The sequence below is a fragment of the Neltuma alba genome, unplaced genomic scaffold (genome assembly GCF_004799145.2).
Source record: "Neltuma alba isolate B1F8T4 unplaced genomic scaffold, ASM479914v2 tig00012871_pilon, whole genome shotgun sequence".
NCBI lineage: Eukaryota > Viridiplantae > Streptophyta > Magnoliopsida > Fabales > Fabaceae > Neltuma > Neltuma alba.
Genome location: NW_021637250.1, coordinates 51,884 through 76,943, shown reverse-complemented (window position 1 = coordinate 76,943; position 25,060 = coordinate 51,884). Strand labels below are relative to the sequence as shown.

The following is a 25,060-nucleotide window of genomic DNA, read 5'->3' as shown; positions in this document are numbered from 1 at the left end:
GTCGAATAAAAAAATGGTGTTTCAAACATAATTGAAGACATCTATGTCTAAACAAGAAAACAAAGGGTGAATTGTAATGAATTACAGTAAACATAGTTACTAAAAAGTCTGCAACAAAACAACCTTTGACAAGTTTCAATGTTAATAAAAAGATAATTTTTTTAAATTAAAAAATAAAAAGTTAAATTAAATTTTTGTATAAAATTATATGATCAACATAAAAAAGAGAATCACAGGAAAGAGTTAGCGCCTTCCTGTGCTTAAAAAATATTAAATGAACTCTGAGCGGGCTCATAAAATCACCGGCGGCGGTGGCGGGTGCTGGCGGGGGAAAATCCCTAAAAGAGAAGTGGGACGCATAGTGTGGCGAGCAAGCCTTGTTGTCTTCAAAGAATGGCCAACGGCTCGTCCTTTTTGTTTTCGGGCATTAGCTTCGATAGAAAAAGGTTCGGCAGCGATATTGCCAAGTTCGAGGTAGGAAATGTCCTTCTTCGTTTGTTTGTCTTTTGAGGTTTTCTTCCCTTTTGAGATTCTGGCGTGATGTCCTGTATTCGTGCTTCGAATTTTATTCTCACTGACATGTTCATTTTTGCCGAAAGAAAAAAGAAAAAGATCATTCCGTGAAGGTTTCGAGCTCGGTTGAAATTGAGAAAGCAGAATCAGTTGATGGAAAGGCGCCTGCGAAGAAGAGGAAGCGGAAGGGAGTGGTTTCAGGTTTTTTTTTCTTGGGCGCTTCTGGATTAGTATATTCATTGATCAAATTTGTCTCATTTTCTGTTCGTTTCTGCTGGGAAAACAAAACAAGAACAGAAACAGTTGAGGGATTCAATGTCTTTAAGAAGTCCAAATCAGCGGTACTTCAACCTAAAGATGAAGATAAAGTTGTGGTTGAGTCCATTCAGCAGACAAAAGAGCAAAATAAGCAACTCGAGGTTCTTCCTTTCTGTCTCGTGAAATATGACACAATTTTTATCATTTTGATTTTTTTCCCCCCTTACTCTTATTATGTACTGATTCTTTTTGCTTTCCATGTCTAGCGGGATGCTCTATTCAGGAAGAGGCACAACATTCATGTGTCTGGGTACAATGTCCCGTCCCCGCTTCAAAATTTTGAGGACTTGAGCTCAAGGTATTCTCAAACTGCTGTACACATGTGTCTGTATCTGATAATTACACTTGTTACGTGACTATTAGAGTACTTTCTCCTAACTTTTATGTCTTCTGATAAGATCCCGTTCACGGGAAGCAAATTTTCCAGTAGAAAATATTGTTTGCAAATATTAGTCACATTCCATCTGACTATGGTTGCTGATGCATAAATTGTTATTCCTTTCTTTTTTTGTTTTGTTTGTATTTTTAATGATATGACGTTTTGATTTAGAGGGTCCATCATCCCTTCACTTTTGAATGCTGCAACCAACCTGTCTGTCTGTGTATAATTGCTTGTTCTGATTATGCTTGTCTTTATAAATTACTATGATTTAGATTCTAAATAAATTCTTCGCAGATATAAATGTGAACCATATATGTTACGCAATCTGGCAAAACTCGGATTCATAGAACCCACACCAATTCAAAGACAAGCTATTCCTGTTCTCTTACATGTAAGGAATCTCATTTAAGTTCCTTGTGCTTTTATTGAGCTTGTTTTCCCTTTGTTTTATTAGCCTAGAATGCATTCGTTGATTTAATCATATTTTCATTTACTTGATATTGACCCTTAGTTACTTTTGATTTGTGAACATTATTTTTTTTGGCTTATTTTCTTGCTTAATAATTTGTGGTCAGGATCGTGAATGCTTTGCCTGTGCCCCAACTGGCTCTGGAAAAACCTTGGCATTTGTTTGTCCTATGCTTATAAAGCTCAAGGTATTGCTTAACCCTTATTTTGTATTTTCAGTTCCCATGCTTTATGTTCATGTGATCAACTCTCATTTACAGGATCCTTCAAAAAATGGCATTCGAGCTGTTATCCTTTGTCCCACTCGTGAATTATCTTCTCAAACTTACAGAGAGTGCAAAAAGCTGGCTAAAGGAAAAAAGTTCCGTATCAAGTTAATGACGAAAGAGCTAGCAAGAAATGGTGATTTTACTAGATTTTCATGTGATATACTTATATCCACACCACTTCGGTTACACTTGGCTATCCGGAGGAAAAAGATTGACCTCAGCCGGTATGTGATATTATAGTCTTCTGGAGTTGAGATAACTTTAAATGCTTGAAAATTGAAATACAAATCTTTATATAGGTGGGTATGATCCAAGTATTGACCTGTGAGGTTTTTCGTTGACTGATTAGTTAATCTATTGAAGCCATTCGAACCGCAAGTTGTTGGCTCAATTTATTTAAGTTCCTCCATTGCCAATGCGGATTTGGTGGTATGAAAACATTTTGAAAAGCAAAAACAATATCACAAGTGAGGAGACTCAATTAGGTGTTTTAAAATTTAGTTGTAAAGTTGAATATATATAAAATTTTAATTATAGAATGTCACCAAAAAAAAAATAATTATAGAAGTTAAATCAATAAACATTTATTGTTCAATCGCTTTTGATTAAGCTTAAGGCCAGCTACTTATATTGTTTTAATTTTTAAGCAATTATCTGGCAATGATATCCTTAACTATATCTTATATTGTCTGAGATACTGGTAATTGTTTTACACTGCCATTGATATATTTTTCTTTTCCACTTTTGGTTGCTCTGCAGAGTTGAGTATCTTGTCCTGGATGAATCTGATAAGCTTTTTGAGCTGGGGTTATTCGAGCAGATTGATTCTGTTATCCAAGCATGTTCAAACCCCTCAATAATACGCTCACTTTTCAGTGCCACTTTGCCTGATTCTGTTGAGGATCGTGCTCGGGAGCTTATGCATGATGCCATTAGAGTTATTGTTGGCAGAAAGTAAGATTGGTGTTGGTCTTTACAGAACCACAGCACACACAATTCCAGTTCACTGTTGTTCATTAATGCCCTGTTTTTATGTCAATCAGGAATATGGCTTCTGAAACAATAAAGCAAAAATTAGTTTTTACTGGAAATGAGGAGGGAAAACTTATGGCAATTCGCCAAAGCTTTGCAGAGGTATTATGCTAATTGGAATGTTTGAAAACAAAGCTTTTACATTAAGATTATGCTTATGTGACAAGGTTGTTTATACTTAATATCATGACTTTATCATCACACGATTGTTGATGCATCTTTTTTGAGTTTGATATTCATTATTATGAAACCTGGTTAATTCATATGTATGATATGTAATTTTGTGATCCCACAGATTTTCTAGAGTGTATTTGTTCTTAATTTGTACTGTTTGGCAATAAATTATAAGTATAACAATTGTTTTATGATTTGTATGTTTTTCTTAATATTTCACCTCGGGTTGAGAGTTATTGTTTTGCTGCTGCTGCGCCGCCGCCACCGCCATCGCACACATGCACAGTATAATGTAAATGTAAAACATGCTGTCAACATCTGGGTTTTTTGTTAGGAATTTATGTTGCTCTTGGCAGAGCTTTTAGCTTGGAGTGATAATTATGGTAATACATGCTTTTGGAACTTTGACAGAATATGATAGTATAGAGCTGCTTCTTTTGGTTCATTTTACCATTTTCTTTTATTTAATTTTTTAATTTTTGGTATACATTATACCATTTTCTTATTGCCTGCGTTTGTTGATCTGCATTTTATCTCGTCATCTTGTAGAGTTTAAATCCCCCAGTATTGGTCTTCGTCCAAAGCAAGGAGCGAGCAAAAGAACTCTATGGTGAACTACAATTTGACAACCTCAGAGTTGGTGTTATCCATTCTGATTTGTCTCAAAAGGAGGTAGTTTCCAGTCCCTTTGAACAAGAAGTTGCATCCCTAACATATGGACGATGTCTAAACCAAAAGGGGGGGGGGGGGAGCGATGTGTGTGTGTAAGCTGTAATAATTTACATGGCAGAGATGCATGTGGTAAAATCATCACATTCTGTGTGGCATTTGTTTTGTAATTTTTAGTGCTTTTTAGCCTGTCAGTACTTTTTGTTCTTGTCAGGCAGTATTATATTTATGCAATTAATGATGGGTGTCTTTAGGACTCTTGGGACCATCTTGAACACTTTGCCCTGGACTACTATAGCAGACTTGGTGATTTAACTGGGATTTGATTTTTCTTTTTGGTAACATCTAATTTGAATGCAGCGAGAAGATGCTGTGGATAATTTCAGAGCGGGAAAAACATGGGTTTTGATTGCTACTGATGTAGTTGCTAGAGGCATGGATTTCAAAGCTGTGAAATGTGTGATCAACTACGATTTTCCAGATTCTGCTGCTGCTTACATCCATAGGATAGGTACGTGCCATCATAGTAATTTGCTTTTGCCTTGAATAAATATTAAGGAGGCGTTTGATACATTTTATGGTATGAGATGACAAAGTAGCAGATACTATAAAATTCATGACGTGGTTCATGTTGAGATCCAATAGTGCGGAATGTTATCAGATAACCCTGTTTTTGGTGGATGTTGGTATAGGTGTCATAACAGATATTGTCCTTTTATCATATCGATATACTAAATACTATCATTTAATCCTAATATAAAAAATACTATAGTGCAAGAGATGTTTTGGACAAGATTCCAGTATCTGAAACTCCTCGGTGGAGTGTTGAACGGTGATGATTGAAAGTTGTATGATTTCCTCGTGAGCATTGGAGTCATGGTTGCTACCTCTCTGTGTTCATGAAATTATCTTGCCTGCAATGATTCGTTATTTTGGTATGCAAATAGGTCGTTCTGGGAGAGCAGGGAGGGCTGGAGAAGCCATAACATTTTATTCGGAGGAAGACATGCCCTTGCTGCGTAATATAGCCAATCTGATGGCAACATCAGGCTGTGAAGTTCCAACTTTTCTCCTGGAGCTGCCCAAAAAGAAGTGGAAGAAACACCGTCCCAAAAGAGATTCTATCTCTACCAAACCCAAAGTATAATACACCCTACTGTTTCATCTGATGTTTCGCTTTGACATCTACGAGACAGTTGATGTTAAAAATGTAGGATGAAAAGAAGCGGAGCCTACGAAGGGGCGAGATGTAATTGACTCTGAGTAATAGTGATCAGTTTTGTCTTGGAGGAATTATGTTAGGCTTTTTTTTTTTTTTTAATCAGTGGAATTATGTTAGGCGTTAATTTAAAAGAAGTGGCAAGCTTTTTTTCCCCCTTTTTTAATTTTTGGGAAGCCACAACTCCGATGTGCCGCGTTGTACGGTGATACAAACAGCTGGATATTTTTCCCCTCTACATTACCTGATTAACACTAAATATTTTGAGATCCCATGGGTGGCAGGTCCCTAGCTCTCTGCAGATGATCTTGTATGAACGTTATTTATGAAAGCGAATCTCAATTGTGAATTTAAATATATAATAATTGGACAGGAATAAAAATTTCTTACCTACAAAAACATGAATGTAGAGTTTACACGAGTGGCTCGTCATCTAACTTCATAGGCATTTCTCTTGCATGCATGTGTCGATACATGAGATTGTTGAAGGTCAATAGACTGGGAGTTCAGTAAGGATTCATGATCATCATATACGGATCCTTTTCATGACGAAATATCTTCATTGCAGCAATGGGAGGACAATTTTCCAATGGTAAGTACGCGAAGGAATTTCGTATCAGTGCGTTACAGATTAACAAAAATGATCAAATTGATTATTTCCATTCGATATTTCAAGTTCGAAGAGCGATAGAATTAGTTTAATGAGAGACAATAAAATGGCCCTTTCTGTAACATAATCAATGTACGCCTGTAAGCAACTTTGAAAGCCCTCAACTGTTTCTGTAACATGATTAGAAAGCAACGAAAGAAATTTCATCATCCGACAGCTTGTGGTTACAGAAAAGCTGAACGAAGCTGCTCAGCTTGCTTTAGTTTCTTTTCATTCTTTTCCTGAGGACCTCGGATTTTTGCCCCAGAACGAGATTAAAAGAAAACTCAGAATCAGATATTTGACTTTTCGTAAGTAGGACAACCGATGTGGTCAGCGAAGCCCATAACCAAACAGCGATCCAAACAAACCCTAATCATCTCGCTAAGCTTCTTTTCCTCCCCTTTTTTAATCTCACTCTTCATTGCAACTGTTTAAATTAATGTTTCAGACGGGATTGGTCCAAAAATCAACCCATAATCATAACACCTTGATTAAAAATTCGTTAGGCTCATAATTGTTCGATATAACATTATAATGCAACCTTTTTCAGCACACCCATGCTTATTTTCACAGGACGATATCGAAGACCAATATTCAATGTTAATTTCTTTTTTCAGAATCCCTGATAGTGTACGTACTAACGGTCAATTCCAAATTAAAAATTCAACAGAAGACAGAACGAATAATGCTAGTTAAATGGTGGAGTTGTCAATTGTTGAGTAATGATGGGCAACATCCCAACTGCTATTTGGTGCTGGATAGCAACTCATGCTCAAACCCAACCTATTTTTTTATTCCATTCATATGCCTTTTACTTCAAGTGACACCAAAGCGAAGCAATACCTTCCCAATGAAACGCCTCCAAACATAAATTTTAAGCATTCAGTTTGGCTGTACCAATCATAATTTTTCTTTGGTTCCGACTTTTTTTTTTTTTTTTTTAGTCCTAACAAATATGTGGAGCCCCTTAAAGGTTCTACTTTATATTACCTAACCACCTTCTTCTTCTCCTTCGCTGATTAATCAAAAACTTGCATTCTGTTGCAGCAACTGGTTTTACAGAAAATGGGGTCACTAGAAAGATCAAAGAAGGGAATTCAGTTGTGGAAGAAAGCCATGATCCATTTCTCTCTGTGTTTTGTGATGGGGTTCTTTACAGGCTTTGCTCCAACAGGTAATTCATCTTTCGTTTCAACAAAAGTAGCTTCTGCCTCCAATGGAACAGAATTTGCACCGCAAGCTATTGAAATGTCACACGACCAGCCAACGAATGTCAACAGAAGTTTAATATCTCCAAGTTCTAGGATCCCCAAACACAAGACAGAGTCTCATGTACAAGAAGAGCCCAGTTTGAAGCCTAGAAAACACATAATCATTGTCACTCCAACGAGCAACAAAATTCCCTTTCAGGCAGTGTTATTGAGGAGGTTGGCGAATACTATAAAGCTGGTTCCTCAGCCATTGTTGTGGATTGTGGTGGAACCACCAACGGAATCCACAGAACTGTCGGAGATACTCAGAAAAACAGGAATCATGTACAGACATTTGGTGTCCAAGGAAAACTTCACGGACCTGGAAGCTGAGCTGAATCATCAAAGAAATCTTGCTCTTAAGCACATCGAACACCATAGGCTAACTGGGATTGTTCACTTTGCTGGGCTTTCCAATGCTTACGATCTTGAATTCTTCCACCAGCTTAGACATATTGAGTATGATATCCTCACCCATTATTTCTTACTTTTGACTTGATTATATTTCTGTTTTTCCATACCACCCTTTGGTCGCTTTCAAAATCTTGAAAAGCTGGTGTTGATGTTCTGCTTGTCCACGGGATGGTGCATGGAAGGTGAAAGATGATCAAATTTGCAAATTGATTAATGAAAGGCAATTAGAAATTCTTTAGGTACACCAACCACAAAATATAATCAAGTATGCAATATGTTTCACACTTCCAGGTCACAAGTCTTTGTTTTTTGTTTGTTTTTCTGTTGCACGTTGTTATGTAATCTTTCTGATCACTCACATTCATAACTCATAATCTTGGGGATTTAAAATTACAATAACTATGTGCATATGGGCGTATGTTAATGTTTATATATATATTGATATGAAAACTGGGCAGGGTATTTGGAACATGGCCAGTGGCTCTATTAGCAGCGAACAGGAAGAAAGCAATTATAGAAGGGCCAGTGTGTGATTCTTCACAAGTTATAGGTTGGCATCTGAAGAATATCAACAATGAATCTGTTTCTGCCACTCCTCCCATTCACATTTCAAGTTTTGCATTCAATAGTTCCATTCTCTGGGACCCTGAAAGGTGGGGTCGCACTTCTTCCGTTCAAGACACATCTCAGGTACTTATTATCTTCAACTTTCAAGCCTCTTTTTTTTTTTTTTTAATGCAATTCTTGTAAAATAGGAAAAAAAAAATACACATTTTATCATTAAAAATATTAGAATATCAGACTCATTTGGAATCCTAAGTATCTTCATACTTAACAATCCATTAAGCAAAGTCCATGTGGCATTTTTAGGTTAATATTTTCTTCTCCTTTTTTTGTTTTTGTTTTTGTTTTGATGATTATGCTCTTATAGGATAAGACTTCACTGTTTGAGCCTGAGGTATAAGTTTTGGTTGAGGTCTGGCCAACACCCAACTACTTTAAATAGGAAAAATGAAAAAAGAACAAGGGAGTAAGTATTAGCCTATTAGGTAATATGATGACAACTTGGCTGACTTATTCAGCTAATCAGAATGCGACCTTGAATTATTTTATACTCCACCATAATGTTACTAACAACTAATAATGTAGTTTCCCCCTTACTCCAACATAAAGCCCACTTTAAATAATATCCAACTCAGTGATGAACAGTTCTTTCATATTTTTCTTTCCCCCGGCTGAAAATAGTTCATTCACTTATTATATGGTTTTTGTTTTGGGATTTGTCAGAACTCAATCAAAATTGTGAAGCAAGTCGTATTGGAAGATGAATCAAAGTTAAATGGGATTCCGCCAGAGGGATGCTCCAGAATCATGCTATGGCGTTTCAATTTTCAACCTCCTGTCCCTTCAAGATATCAACTTTTAACATCCACATCAAATGGTAGCCCCAGATAATGAAACAAGAATCCAGAAAATTGCAAACATTGAGGCAAATCCAAGGATTGGCGAATGCAGGAATTTCTTTCATACTTTTGAGGATTTTATTCTATATTTTCTTTTAGTTTTGGTTAGTTTTACGTTTACACATATCTTCTGTATGTTAATAATTTTATTGGTTCATAAGGAATTCAATGTTTTGTAGCGTAGAAGAAGCGAAAAACATCCAATCTGGGATCATTTTAAGTTCGGGAAAGCTATTCTTTTAGTGATTCATCAAATGAAGTATATGGATCAGGTTGGGCTTTTTTGGATGCCAAATATGCTTGTGCAGTTTTTTGTGAAGTGAGACCTATGAATGGCCCTGCCGACATGGCACGGAAGGGGGGTTTGGATCTAGCCTCCAAATAAGATTGTGATTGTCAGTAAGAAAATACCTGTATTTAAAAAAGAAAAAGACATGACACAAAACAGTTGTGATCCTGATACCGCTCCTGATTTGAGATTCTTTTTTAGGATTATGTTCTCTGATTCTTTGATTTGATGTCAAAAAAAAAAAACTTGGTAGAGTGTATTTGATTATTTCTATGTATCCTTGTCTTCCCGACCAAGTAAATAAAAACATAGCTTTTATGATATTCTGCGGATTGGAAGATGGTTGATCGAATGTTGCCTTGAGTAAAGCTAAACTACTCATTTCATTCTTGTATTTTAGTAAACTGCATACGCTTTAAAAAAAAAGAAAAGAAATTATAACACCTTTTGTATATTTTAAAATATGTAATATGCAGCTCGATTTAAAGATTTTGACATGTGTGTATATTCTCCAATAACCGAAATTTTATATTTATTATACTATCTCTCATTATTAATACGAGAGTTGGTTGGAGATGAATCTGTTTATTTTTAAATATATAATCTTAATTCATTCTGCCTTACTTACAGATTTATAATAAAATATTCCTATTAACTGTAAAAGGTTTTCACTGAAGAAATTATTCGAGCGCATATAGTTAATATGGCGTGTGCTTTGCAGACTGTTTGGAAGAGAGAACGTGCATTGGAACGAGGGAAACATGCGTTGTTGGTTGGTGGGGATTTGAACAATTGCTTGGTTTAACTTTTTCTCAAATTGACTTTTGAGAAAAGAAAAAAAAAATTGATTTAAGACAAAAGCTAATCATAATACTACCCTCGGTTATTGATATAAGATTTTATTTAATTTTTATTTTAATTCTAAATATAAAATCGTAATCTATTTTATCTCTCGTATTTATGTATTTTTTAAGATAGTCTTTTTAACAATGATAATTCTAACCAACACACTTAATTAATAAGGATATTCTAGGAAAGACAACACCTATTTATTACAAATAACTAACTTAACTTCTTTCTTTAATTTTTTCAAATTAGTCAACAGTCCTTGTAATTAGGACTAGGGATAGTAGCTTTTAAGGGCAAGATGAGGGGTTTGTTTGGATTAGTAATTAAAAAAGCAGCTTATTGTCAGTTTGATTTTTGAAAAAGTAAAGTTAGGTAAAAGTTAAACTGGATAAGTTGAATTATATTTTGATTAAAAATTCAGAAAAACTAATCTGTAAAAGTGAGATTGGTAAAAAGTTATTTGAATTATGATTGAGTGAGAGTAAACTTGTTTATAAAATTACTAAAATGTTTATGAGTTTTAATAAATAATGAAACATTATTAAAAAAAATAATTTTACATAATACAATGGATTTAAATTAATTTAATATAAAGAAGTGAAATTTAATAAGTGAATTAAATTTTAAAACTCTAGAGAAATCATAAAAAATATTTTAAATATAAAGTGAAACATGATTAAAAAATGAATTTACATAATACAACAAATTTAAGTTAATTTAATATAAAGAAGTAAAATTTAACGAGTGAATTAAATTTTAAAACTTTAAATAAATCATAAAAAATATTTTAATAATGATTGAGTAAGTAATTTTAACAAAAGTATATTTCTAACTTATTTATTACTTTCAATTAATTTTAATTGATTTTTTTATCTACAAATTAGTTATTTGAGGCTTATAATAAGAACCAAATAAGGTAATGAATTTCTTAACCTTTTATCTTTCCATGTTTTAAAAGCTATAAGTCATAAATTATTAATTTTAGTTTATAACTTATTATAGCTTTTTACACAAAAGCTAGATTGTTCAATCGCCAAGCCAAACAACACAAATTCTTTAAACGGTCTTATACCTAAAAAAAAAAGCAGCTTATTTTCCTCCAAATGCTTAGCCAACCAGACTCGAGAATGTAGACTGTAGAGAGAGAAAAAATAATCATAAAAAAATACAAAATGACTCCAACAAACCCAATAATAGAGATGATAAAAAATATAAGGGTATTTAAACGGATCCCATCTTAACCCAATAATTTAATTTTTTAGAAGAAAAAATTAACTAATAAAATTTAATTAATTTAATTAATTATTTTTCTAAAATATATCAAATTGTATATGCACGGTATATTACATTCGCTCTTTAATATAAGACCTCAATAGATTGATTTGAATAGATTAAAAATGTTAAATAAATTACTTACTTATATTATATGTTACATGATTTCTTTAAAATACTTATATATTCTTTATCTTTTCAAATTAACTAACTAAGTCTTATATAAAAACTCATGCCATTTTCAGTTATTTTACATATAAATTTATTTGTTTGTTATCCATTTAAATAAGTTTCAACTTTTTAAATTAACTTTTTATAAACATTAATCCAAACACAAATAACATTAAATTGACTGATTTTTATCCTAAATTAAATTTGCAAACGTTAGTTGAAATAAAAATCAGTTTTAACACTACTGATCCAAACACACTCGTGATAGTTTGTGAAAAGTCAACATATATTTGTTATAATTAACTAATTTAACTTTTTTTTTTTTAATTTTCTCATGTTAGAAAAAACCGGATAGTACTTACAGCCCTAGAGGGACTTTTGATTATCTACTATTTTTCACTAAAAAGGGCTTTTTGATGTGTATAAATGGGACATATAATTTGTGTTGGGTTATAAAATAATATAAGAAAGTTCTCTCTTTCACTTGTCTCAATTATACCTTCTGCATACTTCATTTATTTATTCTGGGTCAATTATCTTGCTCCATTTTATATCAGTTTCGTTCGTATGATTTGTGGGTGAAATTCATATTTATGCCGGTTTAAAATCCATATTCACACAATCACACCCACAGTATCCAGCCCATAATTCCTGGCAAACGGACTTTAACAAGCATTACAGATAGGCTTCCTATTTTTATTAAAAACGAAAAACCGAACAAGTCTTGGTTTTGGAACTTGGAAGTTGGAAGTCTTTTCATAATAACTTTGGATTTTCGAACGGTACCAAACATGACCACGTATATTTTTTTAAACCTAGTAGGACAGACACATACACGCACAGGTATAATTTATTAGCAGGTTCAAGCTAAATGAGCATTTATTTATTTTGCCTTCGTTTTTGTTGGTCCTGGTGGTTGTAGACGCTGAGAACCTCGAAGCCCAATCAACAAGCAAATGGAGCTTCTTTAAGGCACTGTTAGATTCGTTTGGCGTTATTCTCCAATGCGCTTTCAAGAATTCAAATATTTTGTGCTGAATAATTAATTTCAAAGCTCACCCATCTCTCTTATCAATGATTCTGCATCATAAACTGCTCAACAGTGAGGCGCTGTTAGCCGCTGGGTTGATAAGCAACCACGCTTTGTCTGCAACAGTCAACCTCCCTCAAATAATGCCCTACCTTCTCCATTTCATCATATTTATCCTTTAAAATTATTATTCACAGAATTAAAATAATATACTAATAAATACGTAAAAATATGATATGCTTCCTCTAACTTGCCGTTCATTTATTGCTAACTGTATCACCTTAACATTTTAAAAACATTGTTTTGCTCTGAGAATAAAACAGAAAAAAAAATTGAAATAAATTTTTTGGCATTGAAAAGAACAAAATAACATAACGTAGTATCAAGTACAAACACAAAAAAAAAAAAAGTTGGGCTTCATTTTCTGACCTACTCCAATTATGAAAACGTCCAGGCTTCACAGAAAAGAAAACAGCATTAGGCGAGAAGGAGCCATATTTGAGTTGCATTATGCCTTGGAAATCTGGTCAGACCAATCCGACCCCACCGCAGTGATAATCATTTGGTGTTTTGGCTCGGTTGTACCAACCCCAATGGTATGAATATAATGGAGGAAAGGAATATAATAAAGCGTGGTGCACTGAATTTGCCGTGTTTAGCGAACGATATTAATGTAAACCCAAATTTATTGAAAGAGGTGGTTAGGGTTCTTGTGTCATAGAAGACAAGCTTGCTGGCGCGAGAAGAAAAGAACTTGAAATGTCAAAATAGAAATTCATTTGTTACTCTCAAATGGGCTCTACATATAGTAATGTGAGCAGCATGCGGAGAGGAATGGAGTGCAATTATTACTATCAGAACCCCACTGTAGCTTGCAGCCTCACAGTCAGTTACCATGAAGGAAAAGGAAAGGTGAATAATTGACGCACGGTGGGTGACCAAGGGAAGAGAAGATTTTATGACTCGTAATTATGAGATGTCACTGCGGAAGCAAATAATTTGCGTTATTAAAAAATTGACCTAAACGAGACTTGAATATCTGATGTAAGATATATCAATCACAGATGTTATATCCTGATTGTTGTAGAAATTGCCAATTGCCAGATCTCTGAAGCGCCGCATCAAAATTACAATCGTCGGCGACCAAATCGTTAATTTGATCCTTTCAACGAAGGGAAAGTGTGGGGGGTTTTAGGCTGATAACAATGGAGTAGGACCCACCATGGCCAATCCAAGCTGTGGGGCCAATATATTAGCAAAAACCAGCTGGGCTTCCCCTCCCTCATAGTCCCTTTTATCGCTGGAAGCTGGGAGAGAAAAGAAGGCGTTGTGGCAAGATCTGATTTATTTCGCTTCCCTCTTTACAGGGGAGAGCGACATTGTGGTTGAACTGTAATCTTCAAGTTCTAATCTTTTTGTTTCTTTTGTTTATGAGAGAGTGATAGTGAGAGGTATAGCGACCCCAGGGGAGGAGAAGAAGATATTTGAGATCTGCCATTTCCGGGGTTCAGTTCAGGTATTTTCATATTCATCTTCAACGGACTTGCATTTTCAGTTCTGACTTTTCACTTTTTCTATGCTATATTCCACTTCATCATTTTGCTAGAACATGTAATTCTCTGCTTACCTTTAGTATTCAGCTGACGCTCTTGGATTTCCTCCTATGTCTGCATTATTTGGAGAAATTTCTCGCAGTTCCAACTTTTTACTGCTGCTAATACGTGGGGAAGCCTGCTAATCTTGATGGAAAATTTTGCTTTTATCTGTTGCTGTCTCTTTGCTATGAAAATTCATGAAGGAAGATAATTCAGTAATCTAGATGGTTCAACATGATTTGGTGAAAGAGGATCTTGAAACTTTTTTTTGTTTTTTTTTTCCGGTCAAGAAACTTCTGTTTTAGTTTGCCGACACTTTTAGAATTCCTCTACGAGATTCTTACTCGGATTGCTTTCTTTATAATTTCAGTTACTTTTCTCCCTTCTTTGCCCATTGTGTTCATGATAATTTCCTTACCAGAAGTTCCATAGTCATTTCCTCTTCCTCAAAATAAAACGAATATATGATCAAGTGATGAGGCTTACTCCGTCTCTGGGATTCCTTGCTTTTCACTTTCAAGTTTCAAAACTCGCATGGCTTTTCGTCATAATTGCCGTTTCTGAAGCTAAATTATGGTTGTTCATCAGGTTTGACTTGAGATCTTAAAATTCTCAAGTTTTCTATTCAAGGAACCGATTGAGGAATGCCAAGAAGATGGGTAGGAAAGGAAATTGGTTTTCTAGCGTGAAGAAAGCTCTCAGTCCTGAATCAAAGAAAAGGGAAGACGAGGTTTGGAGTTTCTTTTCTTTTCTTTCTTTTTTAACATACATTTTTATATTTATCTCAATTTTATTTGATGTCTCTGATGTTTCATTAACTACATTTGCAGAGATCAAATAAATCAAAGAAGAAATGGTTTGGAAAGCAAAAATTGCAGACTTCAGATTCGTACTTGGAAACTGATAATGCACCTCCTCTTCCTCCACCAGAAGAGGTCAAATTGACTAACATTGAGAGTGAAAGCAATCGTGCTCCCGATGTTGAAGTTGCAACTGCTGCTACTGATACTGAGGAGCCAGTTCCTGCGGTTCAAACAGCCCCCGTTCCAGTTCAAGCTGCTATCATTCCTCAGTCTTCTAGGAAATTAAGTACTGAAGTAGCAGCAATTAAGATTCAAACAGCTTTTCGAGGATACTTGGTATGAACTGCATCCTTATAAGGGCAAAAAAACGTTAGAAATAACTGTATATACCTATTGTTTTTGTCAACCCTCTAATTTTCCTTATAAGCCAACAAACTCAAATCAGTTGAGAGTCATCTCTTAACTGGCACGTCTTGCTGAATTTTTATTTCTATTTAATGACATCTTCAATGATACCGAGTTCTGAACACTGTTATTCTATAATTGCTGCAACAGAAGGTTCTTATTGATTGAATGACCAGTCACGATTTAAACTGAGTTTCCTTTGGCAATCATTTAGGCAAGAAGAGCATTGAGGGCTTTAAGAGGCTTGGTTAGGCTGAAATCTCTGATGGAAGGGCCAGTTGTAAAACGCCAAGCTGCTAGTACTCTTCGTTCTATGCAGGCTCTGGCTCGTGTGCAATCTCAGATTCGATCTAGGAGGATCAGAATGCTAGAGGAGAATCAAGCTATTCAGAGACAATTCTTACAGAAACATGCAAAAGAGCTTAGCATCCAGGTGTGCTTTATTTCCTTATCTACTACGTGTACATAATGCTAACCTCTTGCTTATGATTCATAGTATTTGTTTTGTAATGCCGTTTTATGAAATTTATAATTTGTTTCAAATTGTAACAACAGATGGGAGATGAATGGGATGACAGCCTGCAATCAAAGGAACAAATTGAAGCCAAGTTGCTGAGCAAGTACGAGGCCACAGTGAGGAGAGAAAGGGCGCTGGCTTATGCATTCTCTCACCAGGTGTTCTATTAATTTTGTGAATTTAGACACATTTTTGTCATCATGGAATAAGAGGGAAAACAATGGAAATGAGTGAAAAATTTTGATGAACTGAATAGAAAAAGACAGTAGGAAAAGCTAGCCAATTAGTTTCTCACTTTGCATGAAAATATCACACTTAATTGACAAACTTGTTAAGAACCCAAATTTTTCTTGGATTATTATTCTAAAAGTTATTAGTTAGTGGTTAGTTTTAAATTCTAGGTTTCCTTATCTCTCGAAATTCTTCCTCTTCTATGATCTCTCCTCAACTCAGGCTTGACATAACATGAATCCGTTTTTTGGGTCTTTGACTGTATTCGAAGCCTTAAACTCTGCAGTGCTGCCTTTGTCATGGCATCGGCCAGACATTGTCTTTTTGTCTAAGAGAAAAACATTTATGAGATATGATGACGTTGGATTGCTACTTTCCTAGTATCGCTTTGTGATCTCAATCTAGTTGCGAATCAATTTTGTTGAATATAATTATGCCTGCATTCACAAGTGAGCATGACGTTTCTTAACACCTGATGCAATTGCCTTCTAGCCATAACAAATTTCTTAGGTACCAGGCGATATAAATCTTTTAGTCTATCCTAGTTTACACAAGAGAATAATAACCACTAGCTCAGGTTTTTGAAGTCTGATAGCAGCACAAGATGCCATATATCTCAGGCTTGATATGTTAGTGAATGCCCTTTGGATCTGTTTTTATTTATTTATTTTTGGCAAAAACAGAAATAGTTTTCTAACTTATTTCTGAAAGAACTTTGTCTTACAAGTTTGAAGTAAAATTTATATAGGCAGAGAATTATGTTGTTTGAAACCTTTGTTCCCCTTGTTAGAATTTTTTTTCTTCATGGAATTTCCCCCCCTCGAAAAGCCTTAAAAAACCAATTGTATTATTTGCTTGGTAGAGTGGCAGCTTACCTACTTTTCGTTTACTTGCAAATGCAAATGATATTATTTGGTTACCTAAAGAAAAATTCTTAGGCAAACCTAGTCTCTACAAAGATAAATAGGCGGAGCAAATAATGAAGAAAAAGAGCATGCCAGACACTTTAGTGTCATAATCTATCTCTGACATGTTTTCTTTGGCTTACCTAAGGTTTACTCACTTGAAGTGCTGACTGCTGACGCTATAGCTTACAACCTATAATGGTTTGCTGATTGTCAACTTACTTAAGTTCGTTCTTTGCTCCCGTTAAATGTTTTGACAGCAAAATGGGAAGAATTCATCGAGATCTATAAACCCTGTATTTATGGATCCAACCAACCCAGCATGGGGTTGGAGCTGGCTGGAGCGATGGATGGCAGCCCGGCCCTGGGAAAGCAAAGATGTGAATGACCAGTCGTCGGTCAAAAGCTCGAGCCGCAGCATCACCGGCGGAGAAATCAGTAAATCTTATGCTCGTTACCAGCTCAATTCTGAAAAGCACTCTCCAACGGCCAGCCAAAACCTAGGCTCCCCTAGCTTTCACTCCCACTCAACTCCTTCCAAGGCACTCGCTTCTTCAGCATCAGTTGCCAAAAAACTGAAGAAAGTGAGCCCCAAGGAAACCTCGGTTATTGATGATGACTCTAAAAGCATGGTTAGCGTGCAGTCTGGTTTTCGAAGGCACTCCATTGCTGGATCATCTGTGAGAGATGACGAGAGCCTCTCAAGCTCTCAGGCGGTCCCAAGCTACATGGTGCCAACTCAGTCTACGAAAGCCAAGTTCAAGACACACAGTCCATTAACAGTAGAGAATGAAACAGTAGAGAAGGCATCCTCTGTGACAGCTAAGAAACGGCTTTCGTTCCCTCCTTCACCAGCAAGGCCAAGACGACATTCAGGTCCACCCAAAGTGGAAAGCAGCTTCAATGCAGAGGTCACCGTCGGCAATGGTGTGGCTGGTTGATTATGCGGAAAAGAGCTGGAGCTGAACAGAAGTGTTACTGAAAGAGAATCATAGAAGAAATAACTCATGAGACGAAAATGTTCAATCTGAATGAGTGTTCATTTATTGATTTTATTATAATTTATCTGTATCTTATTGTTGTGGAATGTATTTATCTGGGATGAAAATCGAAATTTATTTTACTTGAGGGGAGGAAAGATTATTGATGTCCTTATGGCGTCCTCTTGGATCTTCCTCATTAAGGAGGATTAATATACTGTTTAAATTTGTCGGTTCCTCATTTATGGCATAAAGTGTATATTATGCTATCTTCAGTTTCTTGGGATGGTAGTGTTTATTTCTGCTTCATGGTGATGCACCCTAAATTGAGCTTTGTTTCAAAATTTGACATGCTTGTTGCCCTGAAATGATCGATTATGTAAATTATGCTTCCAGGTGATTCTAAATATGATTCTAAATAGAGTCTTGGTAGAATGAGCAGAGAAGAAAAGAGTAGTTCTAAAGAAAAGGTGGAGCTAACAAGAGGAGTACGGCCTAATCAAGATTACAATGACAGTATTAACAGTCTTGTACTTGAGAGTGAATAAAAGCTTAGCATTTTTTGAAATGTTATTAATTAATGTTGGCAAAAATATGATATTGACGTGAAATATAAGATGCTGGGCTTTAACAGGCATTTCTACGAAATTATTTTATCTACTAATAGTGGACAAATTGGAGTATTACCAAATCACGCACTTATTGCCACAGCTGTAGATATCGGTATTTTGAACTGGAAAAAAATTATTCAGAGTCGTTGTTTCTCTTCAGTTGAAAAGGAAGCAAGAATGCAAGATTGTTTTCAGACAAGCAGAGCTATTTATTTTATTTTATTTTATATATATTGATTTTTTTTTTTGCCAACTTATTTCTTTTTATATTGATTAGCTATTGATATTGACATCCAAAAAATTATTAAATATCCGAAGGAAAACAATTGCGGTTTATTTGAAAAATAAAAAGAAGTCAGCTCTCGTCTTTCTCTCGTACATTCTTTGCGCGAAACGCAAACCCTAACCCGCTGGCTGCGAATGTTCATTGGCGGTTCTTCCAGGTGATATCAATATGGTAAGCGCTATACATGCTCATCCTCATTGGAATTTAACTTATTTTTATCTATTTGTAAGCTTCGGTTTATATTGAACGGGAAAATAATCGTAAACAAGCTCCTGAACGGTATGCGAATCTTAGAGCTGTGTCCACTGTGACTGGCATATTCTTTGGCATGCTTAATTAATTTTCAAATCTCGTTATCATTCCTTGGTCTTTCTGATTTGAAGCTTCCTCATCTCTCTATAGAATGTCTTCCCTGCTTTTCATTTAAAAAAGAAAAAGAAAAAAAGAATGCCTTCCCCGCTTTCGATTTGCCATTTGTGCCGCTAATTATACTTGGCGCTTAGATTATGATATCTACAGAAATTAAACTGTTACTTGTATTGGATTATTTTCTATTCATCTGTTTTTCAAGGGCGACAATGAGGCTTTATAGCATAGCCAGGGTGTGCAATTTATATTTTGGGTGGGAAATGAGGAACATAATCTCACATACTATGTTGAATAATGAATATCAATCAGAAGCTGGAATTTCCCATTCTTCATAATTACAGCTTAGATTTTTTTGTGACTACCTGATGCCCCAACAATAAGGGAGGCTTTTTCTTATTAAACTGCGGTCTATTCTTAATCTCCTTCAGGACACTGAAAGTAATACTTGTAACAGGCTACACCATTGATGGCGGGGCTTGCTGTAGCTGCCGCTGCTTATGCTGGCAGATATGGGATCCAAGCCTGGCAAGCATTCAAGGCAAGGCCACCAAGATTGCGTAAATTTTATGAAGGTGGTTTCCAACCGACCATGACTAGAAGGGAAGCCGCTCTTATACTGGGGGTCAGGTACTGTCATCCCTTTTCGAAGCTTTAAATATGTTGATGTGGTCAATTCATCCCTGCGATAACTTGGGAAATGTCCAGAATATGACATTCTGGTTGATGACTGAGAGCTTGAGTCACTGATGACGAGTTTTCTTTATGAGATTAGTTAATTAAATTAATACTTTTTTTTTTTTGTGGTTAGAATATCCAACGCATAGTATACATTTAGGTTAAGGATTTTTAAATTTATATGCAAATTGCAAGTCTCTGCTAATCAGGTTACCAGTTCATGGAGTCAATGCTTCTCCCTTGCCAGTGTGCTGTGCGGGCCTCAGCGGCCCTAAAGCTCCCCATATGCGTTTTAAGCTCTGGTTGATTAATTGAAATCCAAATAAATTTACAGCATATAGCTTATGATCTGTTCAGAATATTGGAAAATACGAATCATATTTAGAAATTTGTATGCCTGTTGACTTTTCTTTTGCGACGGATTGTTAAATGGTTCATGCATGCCTGTTGGTTTTTAACCTTGGCCCTCTTGCTTTCACTTTGCTCTGGGAGGGTGAGGAGTATGCACATTTTACCACTTATAAACAAATTTCGGTGAAATTATAGAATTAAATTCCATTCGTGTACTTTGGAGAGGTTTTGGACTATGGTTGTTAGTCCCAGATAACTCAATACCCGCTCCCCCCACCCCCCCGGGGGCGGGTGGGGGGAAAACCTGTTACATGTCTTGATTTCTCCTTCCTCTGTGGCTGGTTAGATTTCCGTTGGTTCTTATTGAGTTCTTGTCACTCAGCATGGCCTTGACGTATATCTTACTAGATGCCTTATATACCATATGCTGCTTTCATTAGTATTTCTTGCTGAATTCAATGTCATGGCAGGGAGAGAACTCCAACGGATAAGATCAAGGAAGCGCATAGGAGGGTGATGGTTGCAAACCATCCAGATGCTGGTGGTAGCCATTACCTTGCATCGAAAATTAATGAAGCAAAGGATGTGTTACTTGGCAAGACCAAGGGAGGTGGCTCTGCATTTTGAAGCTCAATTTCCCCCATCCACTTGTTCTCTTCCTTGACAGTTTTGACGATATCCTGTACCAAAATTCAACGGAAATTATTTTGGTCTCTGAGCCATCATTTTTTCGACCTAATTATATCAAGTGATAAATGATTAAATGTAACGCATAATATTTCTTTTTCCGATGAGGAAGCTTTGTAGTAACTGGGGTTGTGTCCCTGAGAGTTGAAGAGACCGTTGGTTAGAGTTATTTCACTGGCGCTCGCAACATCCTACCAATTCTTTTCTTGACTTGTTCCTGTTCTCCAGTATCTTATATTTAGAACTAAAATAAAAGTCAAACAGGATTTTATATTAAGGACCGGAGACAGTACTATATTTATATATATTTTTTCAAAGTAACCTTTTTAATAATGACAGTTCTAGTCAATACACTTGATTAATAAGGATATTTTAGGAAAGAAAACATCTATTTAGGACAAATAACTAACTTAACTTACTTCCTTAATTTTTTCAAATTAGTTAACTAGCTCTTATAATTAGGACCGGAGGTAGTATTTTGTTTTTAACAGTACTATATTTATATATATTTTTTTCAAAGTAACCTTTTAATAATGACAGTTCTAGTCAATACACTTGATAATAAGGATATTTTAGGAAAGAAAACATTTTAAGAAAGAAAACATCTATTTAAGACAAATAACTAACTTAACTTACTTCCTTAATTTTTTCAAATTAGTTAACTAGCTCTTATAATTAGGACCGGAGGTAGTATTTTGTTTTAACTCCAAACGATATACTTCCTTCTGTCCTTAATATAAGATATTGTTTGATTTTTATTTTAGTTTTAAATATAAGATCTCAATCTATTTTGTCTTTTATATTTATATTTTTTTTAATCAAGATAGTTCACGTAATAGTGATAGTTTTGACTAATATATTTAAGTGTGGAGGAAGTATTATATTTACTTATTTTAGCAGCTCGCATGTGAATTGAATCGAGCGGTATTCAATATTATGTTCACAATATATATATACACATATTCATAACGTAAATGCGTACTTAATTATCAATGACATTGTGGGGAATTCAGAGTGGCAAACGGCTTTAAAGTGAACAGAAATCTCATCGCCTGAAAGAGTTAAGATGAAACAAACAACTACTTTGTTTATTTGATTCTCTCCCCGGTTGAGTTTTTTATTTCCGCTGATAATTAAAAATTAAAAATGTTCTAAGGTCGTGTGTGCTCCTTAAAATTTGAAAAAAGAAATTTTTATAGAGTTATAAGTTGAAAGTATTGATCGCAAAAATTGAGTCAAAACACAACAAATTTTACTTAATAAATTATTTGTTTATTGGTAAAGAATGATAAATTATTTATTGAATGATAATAAATACGAACGAGAGGGATTCGAGTAAAAAAGATAAAAATGAGAGGAAACATTGAATGGATAAATGGCATCCGATGAATTGCATAATATAATTCTGAATTCGTCTTATAATTCTTGATCAAATAATCCCAACACTTCAAATTAAAATACATTTAAAAATAATTGCCTCTCCATTTAAATGGACACTAGAGTTATGAGCCCAAAGCCAGTGGCCCGATGGCCCAGACGAGTTGTCTCCTTGCTCTTCTCCTATTTAAACATGCACTTTAAGTTGAGCTAGGGTTTTACACTGCGGCAGCTGCTTTATCGGCCCCAAATTTCCTGAACTCTGTTAGCGAAGAGGAACTAACTCACCGTCAACATGGGGTAAGAGCCTCCACTTTCAGATTCCGACCTCGCTCCTTTGGTTTTGCGACGAGTCCTCGTCTATCATGTATATATATTAGAGGTGTAGAATGCTTGTAGAGAGCAAAAAAAGAAGATGGAGAATGCTTGGGCTCTTTTGTGTCTTGCTGCAAAAATGAACAAAATATGTGAATGGCTCTTATTGATTGGTTCTGTTATATGTGTTTCTGATCATCGATTTGTATTGGGGTGCATCTAACTATTTTTTTATGTTTTATTTTCGCCTGGATATATATATTTTTCCCTGAGAACCTGCATGGTTTTATTTGAGTGCAGTACTATAATTGTAGCACGTAAGTTGTGTTTACGTTTTTCCAAGTTTGCGGTTGTTTGCAAAATTTATTGTTCTTAGTTTCAGAGTGGTGACTTGTAAAATCTGATAATTATGATCTCTTGATCGTCTGCCATATGGCTCTAAGTATATGATCCAGCCACATGGCATTTGAGGAAATTGAATAGCAGCGAGACTCCTAAGTATTTCTTCCTGAGCATGTAATTTAAAGTTTCTGGTTCTGAATCTTTACATGAAAGATTGTCTTAATCTGCAATCTTTCAATTCTCATTTGTTTGAGTAGAATATGATGCCCTCCCTACAATTGGGAATTTTCTTGTTTAATCTAAAATCAGAACATCAGATTTGGCCGATTAAGTCTTCTCACATAGTTTAGTGCTATTACAGGAAGACTCGGGGAATGGGAGCTGCCCGCAAGCTGCGATCCCACCGCAGGAGGCAAAGGTGGGCAGACAAGGCATACAAAAAGTCTCACCTTGGGAATGAGTGGAAGAAGCCTTTTGCTGGCTCATCCCATGCAAAGGGTATTGTGCTTGAAAAGATGTAAGATTGTCTGTGATTTTTCACTGGAGCTTTTCTTCGATTGGAGTAGTGGTATAAGGAATTAATATGATATTTTACCTGCAGAGGGATTGAGGCTAAGCAGCCCAACTCTGCCATTCGTAAGTGTGCCAGGGTTCAACTTATTAAAAATGGGAAGAAGATCGCTGCTTTTGTTCCAAACGATGGTTGCTTAAACTTCATAGAAGAGAATGTAAGTTTTCCTTTAGTATGACCCTAGTTATTTTCTGCGGATCCTTGTATCTTTCTAGTACTGTGACATTTCAATTGTACTGAAATCTACTTATGTTTCTCTTTGAATGTTGTTCATATTTTATGATGTTATATGGAGCGTGTTACTTGTTTGTAGGATGAAGTATTGATAGCTGGATTTGGGCGAAAAGGTCACGCCGTCGGTGATATTCCTGGGGTTAGGTTCAAGGTTGTGAAGGTGTCCGGTGTTTCCCTCCTGGCACTCTTCAAGGAGAAGAAGGAGAAGCCGAGGTCTTAAATTTATGAGACGGCTTGTGATAGTCTTAAGATTCATGAGTTTTACTTTTGGTAGTAAAAAATGAGTTTTTTTTTTGAGTTCATGAGCTGTGTGGACAATTTTGTATCCCTCTTAGTCAATTTGCTAAACTCCTTAAATTTTGGTCGCAAACTAATCTATTTAGTTTGGATCGCATACATTTACTTTTCGAGCGCGCTGTTTTATTTTAGCTTTAATGTACTTTTTTGGCTGGCCCCTATTTTGTGCTATTCTTTTTTCTTTTTTTCTTTTTGGTTTTTATGATAACAAAAGGAGCAGAGCTCAAACTAAAAACTACTTAATAGTTTTGATTGGGCGCTAACTACTCTCTCTAGTTGTGATCGCTTGTATTTGGTTCATTTTAACAATGCATACGATGCTGATTTTGTTTCTTTTAGCGAAAATATAAAAAATTAAAGAAGCCTGAATAAGACAAACAAAATCCTATATGACGTTGAAGGATAATTGCCGGGGGATCAGATGGACTCTGGCACCGTTACTTTTCTTCAGCAATTCTTCTGTGATTCACTCAATGGTCCAAAGCCGCCTAAAAATTTTAGGAACAACAAAAAAAAATGAAATTTTGTAAATAGCAAATAAGAAATGTCAATAGAAATTTATTGTTATTTACAAATTCAGACTTGTTAACACTAAATAAAGTTGTATTACTAAATCAGATTTGGGATTTGTAATTTTTAGTTTTTTTTGTCTGTTATTCTCTCAATTTTATTGAGACCGGTGTAGTACTAATTACTGTAATTAATTCTAAATAGTAAATGAAATTATATTTAAATTAGTTAGAACTAACCAATCACATTTGACCTCACTACTCGTGGAAGAATAGTATTTCGGCCACTGAACTCGCCTCTATAATTCTTGTGGGCAATGACACAATTATAGCTATGCCGTTATCACTTCAGTTAAAAATTTATTCAAAAAATATTTTACAAGTAATTTCATTCCGTCAATAATTTTTATTTGGAACTAGGTCCCTAAAGCAGGTGAATTACAGTTAATATATTTAATATAAATATCTAATAAATTATTTTATGTAAGAAATATTATGTCTTCACTCTTCAATGTTCCGCAACACGTATCTAATTTATTTTTATTTTAATTTCTGGTCACATTGCT

General features: G+C 35.2%; 5 protein-coding genes across 6 annotated transcripts; all 5 read left to right on the top strand.

The window, feature by feature from the left end:
- Nucleotides 1–286: 286 nt before the first annotated feature.
- On the top strand, nucleotides 287–5,399 carry LOC114732032 (DEAD-box ATP-dependent RNA helicase 57). The gene is made up of 12 exons (XM_028919303.1): nucleotides 287–474; nucleotides 600–714; nucleotides 811–932; nucleotides 1,038–1,129; nucleotides 1,508–1,604; nucleotides 1,789–1,869; nucleotides 1,942–2,174; nucleotides 2,710–2,904; nucleotides 2,994–3,084; nucleotides 3,706–3,828; nucleotides 4,186–4,336; nucleotides 4,773–5,399. The coding sequence occupies exons 1-12, from the start codon at nucleotides 394–396 to the stop codon at nucleotides 4,970–4,972; spliced, it is 1,581 nt and encodes a 526-aa protein (XP_028775136.1). The 5' UTR covers nucleotides 287–393; the 3' UTR covers nucleotides 4,973–5,399.
- Nucleotides 5,400–6,653: 1,254 nt separating this feature from the next.
- On the top strand, nucleotides 6,654–9,118 carry LOC114732046 (probable beta-1,4-xylosyltransferase IRX9). Its single transcript, XM_028919323.1, has 3 exons — nucleotides 6,654–7,405; nucleotides 7,819–8,050; nucleotides 8,648–9,118. Exons 1-3 carry the CDS (start codon nucleotides 6,762–6,764, stop codon nucleotides 8,813–8,815), a joined length of 1,044 nt encoding a protein of 347 aa, XP_028775156.1. The 5' UTR covers nucleotides 6,654–6,761; the 3' UTR covers nucleotides 8,816–9,118.
- Nucleotides 9,119–13,251: 4,133 nt separating this feature from the next.
- On the top strand, nucleotides 13,252–18,145 carry LOC114732082 (protein IQ-DOMAIN 1). 2 transcript variants are annotated; one of them, XM_028919383.1, is made up of 6 exons: nucleotides 13,252–13,950; nucleotides 14,660–14,759; nucleotides 14,860–15,168; nucleotides 15,452–15,670; nucleotides 15,793–15,912; nucleotides 17,151–18,145. In XM_028919383.1, exons 2-6 carry the CDS (start codon nucleotides 14,685–14,687, stop codon nucleotides 17,829–17,831), a joined length of 1,404 nt encoding a protein of 467 aa, XP_028775216.1. In that variant the 5' UTR covers nucleotides 13,252–13,950; nucleotides 14,660–14,684; the 3' UTR covers nucleotides 17,832–18,145. The 2 variants fall into 2 exon arrangements, with proteins under 2 accessions (XP_028775216.1, XP_028775215.1); XM_028919382.1 differs by having other exon boundaries at nucleotides 13,253–13,950; nucleotides 14,618–14,759.
- Nucleotides 18,146–18,829: 684 nt separating this feature from the next.
- LOC114732078 (mitochondrial import inner membrane translocase subunit TIM14-1) lies at nucleotides 18,830–21,047 on the top strand. Its single transcript, XM_028919374.1, has 3 exons — nucleotides 18,830–18,938; nucleotides 19,591–19,763; nucleotides 20,633–21,047. Exons 1-3 carry the CDS (start codon nucleotides 18,936–18,938, stop codon nucleotides 20,787–20,789), a joined length of 333 nt encoding a protein of 110 aa, XP_028775207.1. The 5' UTR covers nucleotides 18,830–18,935; the 3' UTR covers nucleotides 20,790–21,047.
- Nucleotides 21,048–22,449: 1,402 nt separating this feature from the next.
- Nucleotides 22,450–24,116, top strand: LOC114732076 (40S ribosomal protein S23-like). The gene is made up of 4 exons (XM_028919372.1): nucleotides 22,450–22,526; nucleotides 23,245–23,400; nucleotides 23,485–23,611; nucleotides 23,768–24,116. The coding sequence occupies exons 1-4, from the start codon at nucleotides 22,522–22,524 to the stop codon at nucleotides 23,906–23,908; spliced, it is 429 nt and encodes a 142-aa protein (XP_028775205.1). The 5' UTR covers nucleotides 22,450–22,521; the 3' UTR covers nucleotides 23,909–24,116.
- The last annotated feature ends 944 nt before the right edge of the window (nucleotides 24,117–25,060 follow it).

What these genes read in the sequence shown, in the direction of transcription:
- LOC114732076 (XM_028919372.1), top strand. An exon ending in GGTATTGTGCTTGAAAAGAT is followed by an intron (nt 23,401 to 23,484) that starts GTAAGATTGTCT and finishes TTTTACCTGCAG; the next exon opens with AGGGATTGAGGCTAAGCAGC. An exon ending in TAAACTTCATAGAAGAGAAT is followed by an intron (nt 23,612 to 23,767) that starts GTAAGTTTTCCT and finishes ACTTGTTTGTAG; the next exon opens with GATGAAGTATTGATAGCTGG.
- LOC114732046 (XM_028919323.1), top strand. Translation starts at nt 6,762, where the DNA reads ATGGGGTCACTAGAAAGATCAAAGAAGGGAATTCAGTTGTGGAAGAAA. An exon ending in CACCAGCTTAGACATATTGA is followed by an intron (nt 7,406 to 7,818) that starts GTATGATATCCT and finishes AAAACTGGGCAG; the next exon opens with GGTATTTGGAACATGGCCAG. An exon ending in CCGTTCAAGACACATCTCAG is followed by an intron (nt 8,051 to 8,647) that starts GTACTTATTATC and finishes GGGATTTGTCAG; the next exon opens with AACTCAATCAAAATTGTGAA.
- LOC114732078 (XM_028919374.1), top strand. An exon ending in GCTCTTATACTGGGGGTCAG is followed by an intron (nt 19,764 to 20,632) that starts GTACTGTCATCC and finishes ATGTCATGGCAG; the next exon opens with GGAGAGAACTCCAACGGATA.
- LOC114732032 (XM_028919303.1), top strand. Translation starts at nt 394, where the DNA reads ATGGCCAACGGCTCGTCCTTTTTGTTTTCGGGCATTAGCTTCGATAGA. An exon ending in AGCAAAATAAGCAACTCGAG is followed by an intron (nt 933 to 1,037) that starts GTTCTTCCTTTC and finishes TTCCATGTCTAG; the next exon opens with CGGGATGCTCTATTCAGGAA. An exon ending in TTTGAGGACTTGAGCTCAAG is followed by an intron (nt 1,130 to 1,507) that starts GTATTCTCAAAC and finishes AATTCTTCGCAG; the next exon opens with ATATAAATGTGAACCATATA.
- LOC114732082 (XM_028919383.1), top strand. Translation starts at nt 14,685, where the DNA reads ATGGGTAGGAAAGGAAATTGGTTTTCTAGCGTGAAGAAAGCTCTCAGT. An exon ending in CAGCTTTTCGAGGATACTTG is followed by an intron (nt 15,169 to 15,451) that starts GTATGAACTGCA and finishes GCAATCATTTAG; the next exon opens with GCAAGAAGAGCATTGAGGGC. An exon ending in CAAAAGAGCTTAGCATCCAG is followed by an intron (nt 15,671 to 15,792) that starts GTGTGCTTTATT and finishes TTGTAACAACAG; the next exon opens with ATGGGAGATGAATGGGATGA.